The sequence below is a fragment of the Lepidochelys olivacea genome (assembly GCF_965140295.1).
Source record: "Lepidochelys olivacea isolate rLepOli2 genome assembly, chromosome: 15".
Lineage (NCBI taxonomy): Eukaryota > Metazoa > Chordata > Testudines > Cheloniidae > Lepidochelys > Lepidochelys olivacea.
In genome coordinates, this window is record NC_140425.1 from 27,717,832 (window position 1) to 27,734,503 (window position 16,672).

Genomic DNA, 16,672 nt, shown 5'->3' on the forward strand with positions numbered 1-16,672 from the left:
AAAGTCAGCCCTTCAAAAGTTTAAATCCATTTCTCCAAACTGGTTCTCTCTGAAATATCCAGAATGTTTGTTTAGTATGTCAACAATTGCATCTCCATCACCCACAAAACAAAAAAAAGAGAACAAGACAGAGTTTCATGAGAGTCAAGACAGAGCTCCTGCCTGGATTCTCCATTAGTATTATTTAAAAACTTTAAAGGCTGAAAGAGGAAATGTTTTTGAAATTGATTAAAGACAGATTAATTTAAACATGTAAAGTTTCTTCCAAAGAAGAACATAGTACTGGGTAAGTCACATCTCTTTATACCCAATACACCCAGGATAGGTTATTCTCTCATATTTCTTTTTTTGTGTTGAATTACAATGTTCAAATATTAGATAATGAATTAAAGCTATTTAATTACTTTTTTATTCTGCTCTTTTAAAAACTCAATCTTTTTGCAGTTTTTCCTGACTGCACAAGTTCATTTACTTTTTGAATTTTTCACCCTATCACCAAGTAAAAGTTTTGATGTAGGGATTATTGCATTAGGATAGGATACTTTTTATTATATGTGCATGTAAGTGAGTATATTGTAGATTTTAAAACTGTATGAAATGAATGGTTTTGAATAGATGAATCACCTAGAATCAGATACAGGCACTAAAAAGTATAAACATTTTTAATCTTTTAAAATATATTATATAGTATAATCCCTCCATCTTCCAGAAAAAAAGATATCCACCACCAATTAATTTTCTCTGCATTTGAGGAGAATGCTTGTGGGGGAGGAAGACATGGAGAAGCAGGAAGCCAGACTTTAGAGGACACACCCACATATGAAGTTTTTTCCTACACTGACTTTATCTTGGTCTCAAACAGATCCAATGATTTCTGGTTTTGGACTTTTAGCACCTAGAAACCATAGAAACACGCACTGGAAAAAGAAATCTTGAAGTTAAACTGCAAATGTTATTCCTCTAGAGTAAATATTCATATCAATAATACAGTATTATAATCCACCTACCCACAGCAGTAATTTTCCAAAGGGGAAGAAAATATTTATTGAATTTCCAAGAGATATAATGTACACAAAGTTGTTCTTTTTAAAAATTAAGTTGCTGAAAGTCCAGTTACCCCTATAAATGGCATCTAGCAGAAGCAACAAACTACTTTTATGGAGGATAGCAGTCTTCTCTTGCTCCCCACTTGTGACCTTAAGGACAAAAAAAGGCAAGGCAAAAAATGCGCCCCGTAACCCTTACCCCACCTAAAGGGTAAGTGAGGATTTTTAGCTTCCCTATAAATTGCCAACAAAAAGCGGAAGCCAAGGCAGAGATTTTCAAAACTACTTAAGAGATCTGGAGACCCTGTTACCATTAAAATTACAAGAATTGGATGTCCAATTTCAATTAGGCACCTTTGAAAGTTTCAGCCCTAAAATACAACAGCTCCCTCTCATCAAAATTCCATTATATCACTCTGAAAGTCTGCTCACTTTCAAAAAGCTCTCCTCTTCAACTCTCCCTTCTGGTTTACTTGGGACAGGGGGCAGTTCAAAGTGGCCTTCTCTTGAGCTTACTGGATAGAAAGTACCAGTACCACGGCTGGTCAGAAGATATCACTACCTATCCCCCTCTTACAATTGCATGTGCGTTGATTATTCTGTCACTTGCCTTTTCATGGATGGGGATGAAGATTCTAGTATTTCAGGACCACACTGGGAGGAGAGGTATGGAGATTCTGCACGGAAGAACCACATTAGCCTCACTGGGATTTACTCCAAGACAAAGGAGCTGCTCTGATGAAGCAACTTCCATAGCCCTCCCCAGTCTCACTTTTCAGCATACAAGAGTACCTGCAGGACACAGCTCTTTCCATCCTGACCACTGCCTTACTCACAGGGACTATTTCCTTAGCAGGTATGGGAGGTTGAGGGACTGTCACCTTCTTCCAGTGATGCTGCTGCAAGGAGCTACTGCAGTCAAGAGCGGGGATTGAAGGGGAGGAGGAAGGTGGCACAATGACTGTCATAATGTATCCTACACTTTTTTTTTTTTTTAAATTAAAGTGGGAGGTATGTAGGTGTAAAGATACCAACTGCCAAGAACAAGAACTCAGAGGCTCTGATGAGACATCATATTTTAGTGTGAAAAATATTTTAAAGACAATTTCTTCACATGAAAGCGCGTTTGATTTTATTTTAGAAGGTTTAGATTAGGCAGAGGACGCAGAGTTTGTAATATTTATTCTGCCACACAGAAGTTAATACATTCATAGTTCTGCTCTAACTGAAAAGTTTTTTGCATTGAGTGAATTAAAAAGTCATCTGTAAATATTAACTGATTTTCCAAAAATGCTATTTTTGGTAGGGATTAGAGGAAAGTAATTTTATAGAGAAAGCAGATCAGAAGGGGTTGTTTTCTTTTTTGTTAGGAGGTTGTGGTGACACAGTCAGGCTGATAATGGGCAGGATCTTACAATCTTAACTTTGAAGGCTTAGTTTTTCAAAGCAGTGCAGTGGATTTACTCACACATTCCATTAATTTCAGTGGACATATCTACTGAACTATATATGTAAAGACTTGATATTCACAAGAGTTTTATTTATTTAAAAAAAAAGCCACAGCAAGAAAAGTTTGAATATACCAGCAATGACAAACCGTTTATAATTTCCTGGCTGTTTTCCATTAGAGTAAACGCTCTCATGATGGAGAGCTATTTTAAATCTATTATATGAATTTAAGAGAATTTAAATTTTTCTTGGACAATTCTCCAAATGTACAAGTTATTCACAAATCTAAGTCAAAAGGCATTATGTAGGTGCACTGACTTCAGTGCAAGCCTCTTGGGGTTTTAATAGCTTTAAACAAATCAGCACACAAGTGTAACCATTTAAATTTATCTAAATGGTTCAAAGAATGCCTTTGATTCTTTCAGCATGGAAATCAGAAGGTTTCTGATCTACAGCCTTCAGCTGAGTGCCCATTATACACTTTGGATCTTTTTCTTTGAATTAATTTTGTCATACTTGCTTTCCAGGTGAGTAGTTAACAGCAAAGTCTTTGCTGCAATGTATACTAACAGAAAAAAGCTGGTCTATTAGGGAGGCTTCAATAAACAAGGGTATTTTACACATTAGCTTTTTCTCTTGCTAAATTAGACTTGTGCATTCATTCGAGAGTGGGGTAAAACCCAAAGCATAAATATGGTTGCCTTGCTAACCTGCAGTAAACTTTATTCCCCCATCTTCACTAGCTTTAGTTGGGGAGAGTTTTAAACCAACATTAAGTATTAATTTATTCCAATCCAACACCAGAAGAAGAGCTTTTATATTCCTTGCAATTGTTTTTATTTTTTTTTTTTAGGAAAAAAAACTCTTTTAGGACTGTAAGTTCTTTGTGGCAGGAATTTGGTCTACCTCGATGTACAGTGCCTATACAAACCTAATTGGATAACTTAGTTATTAAAGTAGTAAAGACCCTAGATTTTGACAAACTTGAACAAAGCTTCCAAAAACAACAAGTACTATGTCACTAACATCACTTCAGCTTTGAGAGTGAGAGGAAAAGGTGTAAACAACTGCTCTATTGGTATGTTCCACATAAGTATGCCACATCAGATAACTCGTATTCAACTGAGACACCTGTGATATTAAAATTTTTGAAAAATCTGACATCACAAAAATAGCTACAGTACAACACATGAGACTATGCATTTTCTGAGACATGCGGACTACAGTGTCTCTTCAAAGTTGTAAAATATTTGAACTACGTAGGTTTTATAAAACTTTAGAATTAATCTAGCAGGGAAAAGTTTGAAGGATGAAAGGTAAAATCTGCAGCAGCATTTGCATGTCACCATACAATATTTCCCTTCAACTGTCAAAATCACTGAATTCCTGAACATTTTCAGCTGCAAAGTAATGTGTTGAATATTTTTATATTATTAAGAGCATGCCTCTAAAATAAAAAAAGTACCCAATAAAAGTTTACCCATTTGTAATTTAAGATGATAAATTGCTTTGGGCAGCATTTAACCAGAAAATTAGAATTGTGCTGCCAACTGAAATCCCTGGTTAAGAAGTCAAGTTTTTTGCCTCTGTTAAATTTGATTATCTACAACTAAAATTTGGACATTAGTTAAAAACCCTGAAAGTTTAGATTAGTCAGCTATTACCATTAATTTGAAATTGTAACTACTCAAATCTCCACATCAAAGCCTTAAAATCAAAACCAAATAAAAATTAAATAATAAAGTAAACTAGTATGGCTATTTGAATCCAAGTAAAACAATACTGCCTACTTAACTTCAGAGAAGCAACACACCAAATTTAGAAATGCATACTGTGTGTAGTGGACCCGTATTTTTTACTAAATACAAATGTGAAGATTCAGGTTTTCATCGTAGTATGGAATACAGATTCACATTACTCTTTATATTTAGAAAGATCACTGAATCAGATAATAAAACTTAATCTTGTATATTTAATAGTATGCAGATAGCAAATATCCATACAATAAGATTCCAGGATTGGCAGTCTAGAATATGAGTCAGTGTGAAGCGATGGAAACTGCTACAATCATGACTGAAAGTTCTTTGTTCAGAATATCAATAGGTTGAATCACTAAGTTTTGCAGTCTGTTAGAGCCCAATTTTTAAGTTCTCAGCCATTTTGACTTCATGAATTATACCTGTGTGGTATACAGCTAAAGTAAGCATGGCACAGATATATGCCTAAGAGTCCCAAATCATTGTGATATCTGAGGTAACCACCAATCCCCAACTTCGCTCTACATCTTGTTTTCATGCAACAATTTCATTGGTTGTATGAGAAAAACTGCTTAGATAATAGTTTACCTAGTCCAAGTCCCAAACCTGTCCAACTGCATGGGCTTTAAGCTACTATATTATGGAAGCACTCTGGTGGTGACTCCATAGATAGGTTAAGTTCTAAAACAGTGGTGGGCAACCTGCGGCCCATCAGGGTAATCTGCTGGCGGGTCACGAGACAGTGTTTACATTGACTGTCTGCAGGCACAGCTGCCCTCAGCTCCCAGTGGCAGTGGTTCACCGTTCCTGGTCAATGGGAGCGGCAGAAAGCGGCGCAGGCTACAGGAACATGCTGGCTGCTGCTTCCTGCAACTCCCATTGGCTGGGAGTTGTGAACCATGGCCACTGGGAAATGCGGGAGGCCATGATGCCAACGGTCTATGTAAACACTGTATCGCAGCCCAGCAATGGATTACCCTGATGGGCCACATGCAGCCCGCAGGCTGCAACTTAGCCACCACTGTTCTAAAATGACCTTGAGGTGGATCATAAACATCTTGTTTTTCCTCTAAAAGCCACTAGCCTTTTAGTATGACATTTCATATAGGGTTAATATTTAGGCCCTTTGTATTGTCTATGTAGTTTTGGTTTTCCTTCATAATATATACTCTTAAATAGAAAAATTTTGAAATGTGGTTCTGGCTGAGTTTTTTCCTTCATAGTACACCATCAATTGTCAACTGATCTCTAACGTTATGTATCTACACAAAATTTGTTAGAGGGGTTGGTCCTGAGTAGATCTGGTAGAATGTAGTTTTTCTATGGAAAAAAGTTTGGATTTCAGATACTGCTGGTCAAAATTTTTGCCAGAATATTTGCTGATAAAAAATGTACTTTGCACAAAAATCAGAGTTTTCCCACAAATAAATTGATTTTATAAAGGAAATTGATTTTTTGACTGGGAAAATGGAAGTAACTGTTCCCTGGCTGCCCACTTAGGACAGCAATTGTCAATTTCACTTTCCTGGCAGGCTAGCTCAGAGATGGAGAGGAAGAGCACTACCAGGGCTCCACCTTCCCACAGCTCCGGTAAGTGAAATTGACAAAAGCTTTATTGGGGGGGCAGCTGGGAAACCAAAAAATTGTTTTTCTTTAAATTCCTTTCCATAAAAAAATGTCAGTTTCAACATTTTGTCCAGATTTGGGAGGACTTAACTCCCCCCTGAAAGGGATTCCCTTCTTCCAGCCAGTTCTAATTTCAGGTGACTTCTGGCAGTTCATACTAAGCAAATGTTTAAGCACGAACAGTTGCCAACAGAGAATTTATGTATAGCTCCTGGCATGTGAGGATACTGGTGCAGCAGCTATTGGTGCATAAAAATCTGTCAGCAGCTGCATTTTACACCCACCCCATAAAAACCACCTCCCACTTTTGTCCAATACCAAGCCCCCACTAAAACATTAGAGAACTGGGAAGATAATATACAAAACTGTTGTGAAGTAGTTAGGGTTGTTACACACGTAAACCTCACTCAAACCCATAAAAGAAAGGAAAAATTAAGCCACCTAACAGAACATAGCTTCTTCGTCCACATGCACACATTTTACCATAACTGCAGCTACCATACCCCTCAGCCTTGACTCTGCTATGGATGCCATCGTTCCACCACACTCTTTACTACACTACCCCATGACAATACAACACCACAGCAAACCTCCACAAGTAATACTATTAGGAAAGGGTAGTTTAGGAAAAGGGCATGTGGAGAAGGAAAGGTTGAGGGGGTCAGAGTTAAAGCTGTGATGTGTGGTTAGTGGTATACTGTAGTTTTAGTAAGGCTTTCCTGTGGTAAAGAGGGTATGTCCTGTTTGATGACTTAATTTTTCGTTTCCTTTCTTTTGTGGGTTTGAATCAGGTATGTTGTACATGTAACAATTCTAACTGCTCCACAATTACCAAACTAAGTTAAAACAAAACAAAAACAACACCACTTTGTAGCATTTTCTTATTCTGTGTGTTCCAAGTTCTCATAAGGTGCTAATACTATCTTTACAAGTAGAAACTTCAGTCACTTGGTATTTAGATTCCATTTTTAAAGTGACATCACAGCACAAGCTGCTTTAACACCCAAAATACTGGGTGTGGGCAAGTCAAGAAGTACTAAAATACTTAGATCAAATAACTGAAACAAGATATGTTTTATGCTCTGTTTTTTAGATTCTACACACCATTACATCAGTGACGTACCAAAAGACATACTAAATATTTTAGGTTTCAGAGTAACAGCCGTGTTAGTGTGTATTCGCAAAAAGAAAAGGAGTACTTGTGGCACCTTAGAGACTAACCAATTTATTTGAGCATGAGCTTTCGTGAGCTACAGCATCTGATGAAGTGAGCTGTAGCTCACGAAAGCTCATGCTCAAATAAATTGGTTAGTCTCTAAGGTGCCACAAGTACTCCTTAAATATTTTAGAGAACTGCATCCATTTTGGTTAGGCAAATAGGCTCAAAGCTGATAAAATAAGGTAACGCAAGGTATTTGTTTCTTGACATAGATAATCTTATTTTGAAAAACAAAGATTAATTACTGCTATTTCTAAGTCTACAGGACAGTAATCATCTTGCTGTAAAAAAAAAAAAAGTATTTTTGTCACTGGCAATGTGGTAATCAACTGGCAAGACTGAAATCTCTATGTTGTTTTTATGTTGGCTTAATCACAAGTCACTTTAGAGCAAAATATTTAAATACTTTTTAAAAAATATTAAAATTTATGATTAAGCCAATATTGAAGTAGGATGTGATTGTAAAGTCTTCATCACCAAAATGCCAGTAACAAAGTTTATTTTACAGCATGGTTTCTTCTATCATAAGCAGGCTCAGAACTGTCAACAGCAATTAAACTTTATTTTGAAAAAACATCTTATTCCTGGAAAGAAAGGCTTTTTACCTTATCAGGTTTTAGATTGAGCTGCACAAAATGGTAGGTCTTTATTGTAAAAAGACCCTTTGAAGTCTCAAAAAAGTTGTTCATGTCTGTAATTAAAGTTCCGAACCAATTTTAAGTTTCTATTTGAAATTCTAGTATATTTTCAGATGGAACTTCCAGTCAAGTTTCTGCATGGATAACATTCATGTTTTATCATCTGAAAATAGGATTTCATAATAAAATGTAATCCCATTATTTAGCAAGAGTAAACAAACACTTTAAATAAATGTAAAGCTCCTGTTAACTAATTTATCAAACCCTCTGTACTTAATATTTCATTTTAGCTATAACAGTCTCCTCTTTAAAAATATTCTGTCCCTTACTAATTCACTGCCACCTTCAGCCATCAGTATTCGCATACATTCTCCTCCCACTTGCCCCCCCACATTCTCCTTGTCATTAAGGCTTCTTTTCCTAATCCAACCCACCTCCACTGGCAATGTCATAAAGCAAACTGTAAAGGATTTTAGGAGTCAGAATTCCAGTCTGAACCACTGTAAGTAACCAATAACTATTCAAAGATTTAAAGTAATTTCTTTAGTTTTTAAGCTGTTTTGCCATGAGCAGTGTAAGATGGAAAACATGTTATACTGTAGTCACCCATATGGACTAGCACACACATTACAGGAGCTTCATAGTAAAGCTAACATTTTCTCAATGAAAGACAGCTACAAAAAGCTAGTTACACAATTTCCCCATCCTTTATTCAACTGCAACTTTAAAGATTTTAGTTTTGCTATCTGGTTTTGAAGTGATTAATATTTGTTTCAACAGCAAATAAAAAATATTCAAGAACAGAATCAATTTAATGAATGGTTTCTACTACGAACAACCTCTTTCCTAAAGTGCTGAAAGATACAGAAAGCAAGACTATGGCCAAACACATCCATAAGGTATTCTGTGTTGTGTGTTTTAGTCTACCCATGTGTTTAACATTTCTGTAGCTTCCATTTTTGCTTTGGGTCAACACTTCAGGACAGAATTCACGTTATGATTTTGGTTCCAAGTAATTTAATGTTAACAATGTATATAGTACTTTTAGTATATTCCTATACTACTTATAAAATCTGTACTGTACAAACATCTACTGCTACTAATCAAGAGCCTAAAGGGTTTCTGAGGTTTGGTATTACAAAAATGTTTGCTTACCTGCCACACACCCACAATTGCATTAGCAACTAATATAAGTAAGATTACAAAAGGTTCTACAAATGCTGTGATTGTTTCTTCACCTTCTTCAAACCAGGCCAAAACCTGCAAGAGAAATCACAGTTAATCTAAATACAACAGATACACAAAACATGGAGTGGTAGAATTTTCACAGAAATATCTATGACGTTATCACTAGGGCTGTAGATTAAATTGTAGTTAACTCATATGATTAATGCAAAAAATTTAATTATGTTTTAAAAAAAATTACTCCCAATTGTGGTTTTAATTGCATGCTAAACAACAGAATACCAATTGAAGTTTATTAAATATTTTGGGATGTTTTTCTACATTTTCAAATACAATGATTTCAATTACAAACACAATACAAAGTATACAGTGCACACTTTATATTATTTTTATTCCAAATATTTGCACTGTTAGTGATAAATGAAAGTATTTCAATTCACCTCATACAAGTACTGTAGCGTGATCTCTATCGTGAAAGATCAACTTACAAATGCAGATTTTTTTTTAACATAAACTACACTCAAAAACAAAATGTAAAACTTTAGAGCCTACAAGTCCACTCAGTCCTACTTTTTGTTCAGCCAATCACTAAGAAACGTTTGTTTACATTTATGGGAGATAGTGCTGCCCGCTTCTTACTTACAATGCCACCTGAAAGTGAGAAAAGGCATCACATGGCACTTTTGTAACAGGCACTGCAAGGTATTTACATATTTAAAAGATTACTGCAACTTTATACTTATAATCTGATTGGACTTTTTTCCTGACTGGCCACTGGTTTGTATTCTGGCACAGAACCATGCCATCGACTGACGATATCAACGAATAGTTGTCCCCCCATTTGTAAATATCAGTTTGTGGTGGGGATTTTCTACTAATACTAATACTTATTCTAAAGACGCCTCTCCCCTGCTGCGCAGCCCTTGATAGCCTGCTGCACAGCCATGCAGTTTAGAGGGAACTTAGATGCCTGCCTATAGTGCTCCTCTTAAGCTTTCCAGTCAGGGTACCCAACAGTCACATTAAAATGGCAGATCACGGAAGCAAAAAACTCTTAATTAAAAAGTGGGGGTGGGAGCTAAATCAACTTGGGGAGGTCTATGTAAAGATCTAACAATGTGGCTTTTTCCTCAGCTCAGCTTTAATACATTCCCAAGCAGGAGGACAAGGCACCTAATGATTCTATACTTGTAAGGCTTCAGATGAAGTCTGGGGATTCTTTAGACTTTTGTCATTTACTAGTCTCAAGCACTTCAGGAACATATGGAAAAGGCCTATTCACTGAATAAGTTCAGGCAAAATTCTGCAATAACTGAGGAGACAGTCTAATTCTTTAAGCAACATGTTGAGCAACAGGAAGCCTGTTAAATGACAATAAATGGGAATAATGTGTAGAAATAATTAGTGCCACTAGTCAGGCAACACCAGTATGAGTCACTGACCAACTCAGAAGCACCTTACCAAATAGGCCAAAAAGCAAGCAGTTACTAAAGACACCATCATTCTGCTATCATGCTGCACTAGAACTACTGCTCAATTGTGAAACACTCCAGGATTTTAAAAAGGATGAAGGAGCAACAGCACAAGAGCCTTGAACAGAAACAATCTGAACCACCAAGCAAGACCAATATGAGAGTAGATTTTATTAGGATAGAGGAAATGTCCAATATCGTGACAGGCAAGGCAGCATTGTGTTAGGCTCAGTATCAGTACACTGATGCTCAATATCAAGTATCTAAGACAGTGGTTCTCACATTTGATTGTGGCCCCCCCTTTTTTGTGTCTGTAGTAGTTTAAGCAGCCCCGCCACACAAGTACATATATTGATTAAAAAAACAAAAATTAAAAAAAAAAACCACCATGCAACTCTCATTCAATATTAACAGTAAGACATTGATTCAAACAAAGCCAACGACCCATTGTAATAAGAGCAAAAGCAAAATTGCGCTTGTGACCGATGCTTACAATTAAATGTGCACACCATGTCGTAGCAAACAGATTAAGATACAGATGGCAATGATGTTGTATAATGCTGTGCAAGCTTAACAGAAATCCATCAAAATGCACAGCGCCATCTACAGTCAAATGCACAGTGCCATCAGAGGACCCGGTACGTCTGGAGGAATCAGCTTTGCTAGTTATCCATTGCTATGGGTAAAACGTATGCAGTACTTTTTTCACCTCTCTAAAGCCTCTCTTCCTCCTTCCCCTCCCCCCCCGAACACATTCCACACCCCCAGGTGGGCCTACCCCAACCTCTGCTCTAAGAGACCAGCCGAAATTCAGACAGAGATCATAAGAGAGCAAATGTGACAGCTTGTTTTAAGTCTTAACCACAGGTGTACTGATACCATAAATCAAGCCGAGAGCCAGATCAAAATCCTTAAGATGTTTTAGAAGCCCAACAACTGCGGTTCCCAAAACATGAACCTTTCAAAAACATTTGACAAGGGTAAAATTTAAGTGTTCCTATTAATTCGAACTACAATTAACAAGAGAGACTTGTTAGCAGAATAATTCTTGGGGTCTAAAAATGAGAAAATTTTCCTATACAGTAACTCCTCACTTAATGCTGTAGTTATGTTCCTGAAAAATGCGACTACAAGCAAAACGATGTTAAGCGAATCCAATTTCCCCATAAGAATTATTTTAAATGGGGGGTTACGTTCCAGGGATTTTTTTTTTTTGGGATAAAAATTTTTTTCCCTGGAACCTAACCCCCCCTCCATTTATATATATATACACACACATATACACACACACACACATATACACACACACACACATATACACACACACACACTATAAGTTCTAAACAAACAATTTAATACTGTACACAGCGATGATTGTGAAGCTTGGTTGAGGTGGAGGAGTCAGAGGGTGGGATATTGCCCAGGGAATGCCTTACTGCTAAATGATGAACTAGCACTTGGCTGAGCCCTCAAGGGTTAACTCATTGTTGTTAATGTAGCCTCACACTCTACAAGACAGCATGAATGGAGGGAAGGGAGACAGCATGGCAGACAGAAAGAGACACACTGTGTGAGTGTGTGAGAGAGATGCGCATTTCCCCTTTAAGTACACTGCCACTCTTAAGTACAGTACACTACCTTGTTAAGTTAATCAGCAAGTTGAGACACAGCAACTGCTGCCAGGAAGTTCCCTCCCTCCTGAGCCCTGTCATGTGTCCCCCCTGCTCTATGGAGATGGGGTAAGCGGGGTGCAGGGGGACACCCTGACATTATCCCCCCCCCTTTCTCTTCTCCCCCCAGCAAGCAGGAGGCTCTGGAGAGCAACTCCAAGGCAGAGGGCAGGAGCAGCACATTGCAGTGGGGGGAGGGACAGCTGAACTGTGGGCAAATGATAGCCTGCTGGGTGGCTGCTGCACAGGGAACTTAAGGGAACCGGAGCTGATGGGGGGCTGCTGGTCCACCCTGGTTCCAAGCTCCCAGCTAGCTGCAACGGGATACTCTTCCTGCAAGCAGTGGACAAACAGGCAGCTGCCAAGCGACCTTATAAAGGCACACTTTAAACAAGCATGTTCCCTAATTGATCAGCAATGTAACAACGAAACAACGTTAACCAGGACGACTTTAAGTGAGGAGTTACTGTATGTCAAGACGACTCTAGTGATTGTACCTGTGCAAAGTTACAACAGGAGTCATTCAATTGCAAGTGTCTGATCTTTTGTCACAACAGGTTGTGGGAGAAAGTCAAAATAACTTCATGTACATTTGATACAACAACTGTATAGTAGCCTAGATTTAATAAGCACTAGCAAATGAACAGGGATGAACAGATAAATAGCAACACATTAGGTTTTTAAAAAAAGATTACCAACATCTTTTTTGCTTTACTAAATAGAGGAACAACAGAAACCAAAGTTTGGCAAATAATAGAATCCATAATTATTTATTACTTGTTTTATTGTATTGCCTAAGGGTCCTAGTCACAGACCAGGACACCTTTGTGCTAGGCACTATACAAATGCCTTGCTATAGTGGCAAATAGTTCCATCAGCAAACCTCAGAGTCTTACAACACATGGGATATTCAATTTAAAATAAATAAATAAAAAAGACTGAAGGGTCCAGTGATATAATGACCCCTTACTGACAGAAATCTGGTAATCAAATCTTTGTAGCATTCATAACCACGAACATGATTAAGATCAACCACCATGGTATTGTTTTAAGACAATACTGTTGATAAAATTAGAAAATTCAACTAAAAAAAATTCTCTGTATACCTAAGAGGCTAAAAAGCAAAGAAAAGCAAAATGTGCTTTTGCATTTTTTTTGTTTAAGTGGAAAGGAAGTCCAGAGACTAAGGGAAATATCTAATACAAATGCTCCCCTGACACCTAAATGGCGAGAACAAATCTAGAGGGCAACTCTGATTCAACAATATTTCATTTGATTGCTCAAGCTGTATTTAATTGGTTTAACTGTTGGCAGAAGTCTCTTAAGCAAAGTTTAACAAGGATGGGGCCATGCGACTTTTAAAAGTAGAAACATACACAAAGACTAAAAATTACACATGCAACGACAAGCAAGGAGTGCTTGTGGCTCAGGGTCACTAAAAGAAGCAGAGAGGCTGCACCAGTAAGCTAGCCAGCAATAAACAGAATGGTCAAAAGTGTTAGAAAAACCAGAATTAAATTAATAATACTATGCAAGTATTTGTACTCCTAAAAAAGCCTCACTGTTTCAATAATTTTTATACCAGAGCACAGAGATTAGTCATTTGAGACAATCATGTTATTAGGAAAGATGGAGGGAACAGCATTCTGAAGACAACAAAAATAGAATACAGTATACAAAGAGTGGAAGTTCTGGGATGAAATCCATTGCTCGGGAGATTATACTTATGATCCATTAGACAAACTAGATTATGTTGTCAGTGACCAAGAGGCAGGTTTTTTTACTTAAGAATGGCAGCTTAGAGGCAAAATATGAAAATCAAATGTTATCCTACCAATAAAAGGTCTTAGACCAATTAAAGTGGGTTCTTATACCTGTGCAATCTTCCTGGAATAAAAAGCTTGTTCTCCCAGGCCACTGAGATTTTTAACATTTAGAATATTTTGGACAAACCAACAGTGCAGACTCCCATTATCCTTTTTGTATTTCTCTAGAGTACAGTTTAGACTCTGTTAAAAATGCATGTTTTTATGCAAATGTGTCTATTATACTGGATAGGACATGTTTAAATTTAAAATTAAACAAATAAAATATCCCTTTTTAAGGGTCTTAACAAGAAATTATTTCAAGCACAAAGGAATTGCCAACCAGAGATTAAGATTCTTTCATTTCTCCCAAATTTAGTTCCATTACTCATGATGAGATCAAAACTCTCCTTGCTAATTGTTACTGAAAAATAAAACTCAATGATGATTATACAGGGAAATTGAGGTGTTATTGAGTTAACAGACTGCAACTACCTCAAGTATTTCAGTGTTTCTGAATATACAACTGCTTTGCTATATACTTGATGGTAGCAGAACTAAAAACAGAAGCATCTGGCAATTTAAGTTCTTACCTAGCTATATAGCACCCTACTACAAGGGAACATTTTTAAAAGCTACATAAATTACTTCTTAAATCTCTGCGATCTTTCCCCATCAGGTGATCTTTTAGGTGACATTGCATAATCTGAATTTTGCTGACAGAATGCCAGTGTAATATACCACCACTATCCCTATCTTATGCAACGTGTAGTCATTACTATTCCAGATCTAAGAGTCAGGTTGTTCCCAGGATGTTTTAGGACAACCCTAAAGTCCTTGCACAGAAAATTCTGATAAGACATTTTAGGAAGGGTTCATGCCTATAGAGTCCTTTATAGGATCAAGAGTATAACTTAACTTTTCTTCTCTCCAAGACATGTATTTTAAGTCATTAGAGATATACTGGAGGCATATGACAATGAAAATGGTCTACGAATACAAGAATGAAATGTTACAAAAGTATGTGCATCTAAGGCTGTAGAACAGCAATTCTCTGACTTTGAGATCTAGCATACCACATATACAGCTCAAGTACTTGGCATACCATCTTAGTAATTTAAATCAGTACAGATATAACAGGTTATGATGTTAATACTGTACAGCACCCTGTGTACTACCTGACTGCAGCACACATACCACCAGTTGATGTACAAACTACAATTTGAAAACCACTAATGTTACTGTACGATATTGAAGAAAAGGTACGTAATGCACCTACATAAAGGTGCAGAGGCAAGGTGTCATAGGCAAGCTTAACTTTCTCAATTCCTTACTTGAGTGCTTACACATGCAACCTTAATATATAGAGTTTTAAAATGGAATGTGTGCATGCACATACATGTGCAATATATAATATACACTCTTCAAAGAAGAAAATATTTCATAAGGAACCCACTATCCCATCTACCTTGCAAGGTCTACCAGGTGAACCTTAGGAGTTGTGCTGTTTTTAACCTTACAAGATGAGCAGTGAATGAACAAATGCTTCTCTGGAGCTCTGCCGCAATTAAAAGTTGCCATCATTAAGGTTTTTACTGCGCAAGTAATTTAGCTATGCACACATGTCCTGCCAGGCCTCATTGAAGGCAGTGAGATTTTCAAAGACCCAACTCAATACCGATTTTCACCAGAACACTCAAACACACTTCACAATCAGGACTATTTCCATGCCCAATTCCAACACTCAACTTCTAAGGTGATTCAGCACTAATGCAATTCAAACAAGAATCTTCAGATTTAAAACAACAAAAAAAAGTCTTTACAAAGTATATTCTTCTAATGCCTTTGAGTACATGTGTGAGGGAAGAAGAATTTTGTTACAAAAACTTTCTGAACATTTAATTTTTGGACAAAGACCAGGTCCATAAAATTTCAGCTGAGGTGAAAGTTTCATAAAGTTACAAACTGAAAACAAGGATTAGAACAGCAGATATTATGCAACCTTAACTATACTTATTGCTACTGCTATACAAGGCCTTATGTTATCCAACTACTATAGTCGTAACAGTCTCCCAGATCAACAAGATTACAGAAAATATTTTAGGGTCACTGGGAACACAGAATCCAAGTTTGTGTAATTTGGTTCTGTTCTTACTCCTGCTGAAATCCATTAACTTCAAAAGAAGCCCTATAGTGCTGCCAAAGATTAAACTATACATAACCAGGGCTTCTGATTTTCAGTTTTAACCGAAAGACACTGCTAAAGCATCCCCAACACAAGAAACAAATTTGTGTTTACCCACTAATCATTGGAAAAACACCAGAAATGGTTCCTTGCATCTAAGGGCTTGCCTACATGGAGCAGAAATGCAGACTACAAAGGCATGATTCCTAAACCACATTAATGTGTTGCATATTAATTGGTTCATGTAGACTCTGCTTGTGCGCAATAGAAGTTCCCAAGTGCGTTTTAAAGTAGTGGTGTTTGATACAGTATTATGTTAAAGAGCAATATGGAACATCACAAACAGATTACTCATCCCAGAACTCTATATGCAAAGAGAAAGTGCCCCCCCCATCAAATTTTTGGAGATTTATAGATATAGCTCAAAAATTGCTAAAAACAACCCCCCCAATTATATTATTACATCCCAAAAAGCAAAGCCCTACACATTAACTTAAGACCAAAGCAACCCTGATGCACCTCATTTTAAAACTAAACATCAATTAATATGCTCTGTGTACGCTCCTTGTAATCTTAAAAAAAAATCTGGTGATTTACACATATATTATTGAAGTAGTGGT

General features: G+C 37.0%; 1 protein-coding gene across 2 annotated transcripts in view; it reads right to left on the reverse strand.

Annotated features, from left to right (window-relative positions):
* Window positions 1–16,672, reverse strand: part of ATP2A2 (ATPase sarcoplasmic/endoplasmic reticulum Ca2+ transporting 2) — a 79,553-nt gene that overhangs the window by 58,876 nt on the left and 4,005 nt on the right. For both annotated transcript variants that reach the window (XR_014714254.1, XM_084649172.1), the window contains exon 4: window positions 8,891–8,995. Coding sequence is in view for 1 of the 2 variants with exons in the window: in XM_084649172.1 (XP_084505298.1) it covers window positions 8,891–8,995 (105 nt within the window). In the remaining variant the exon portion in view is untranslated. The remainder of the gene's footprint in view (window positions 1–8,890; window positions 8,996–16,672) is intronic.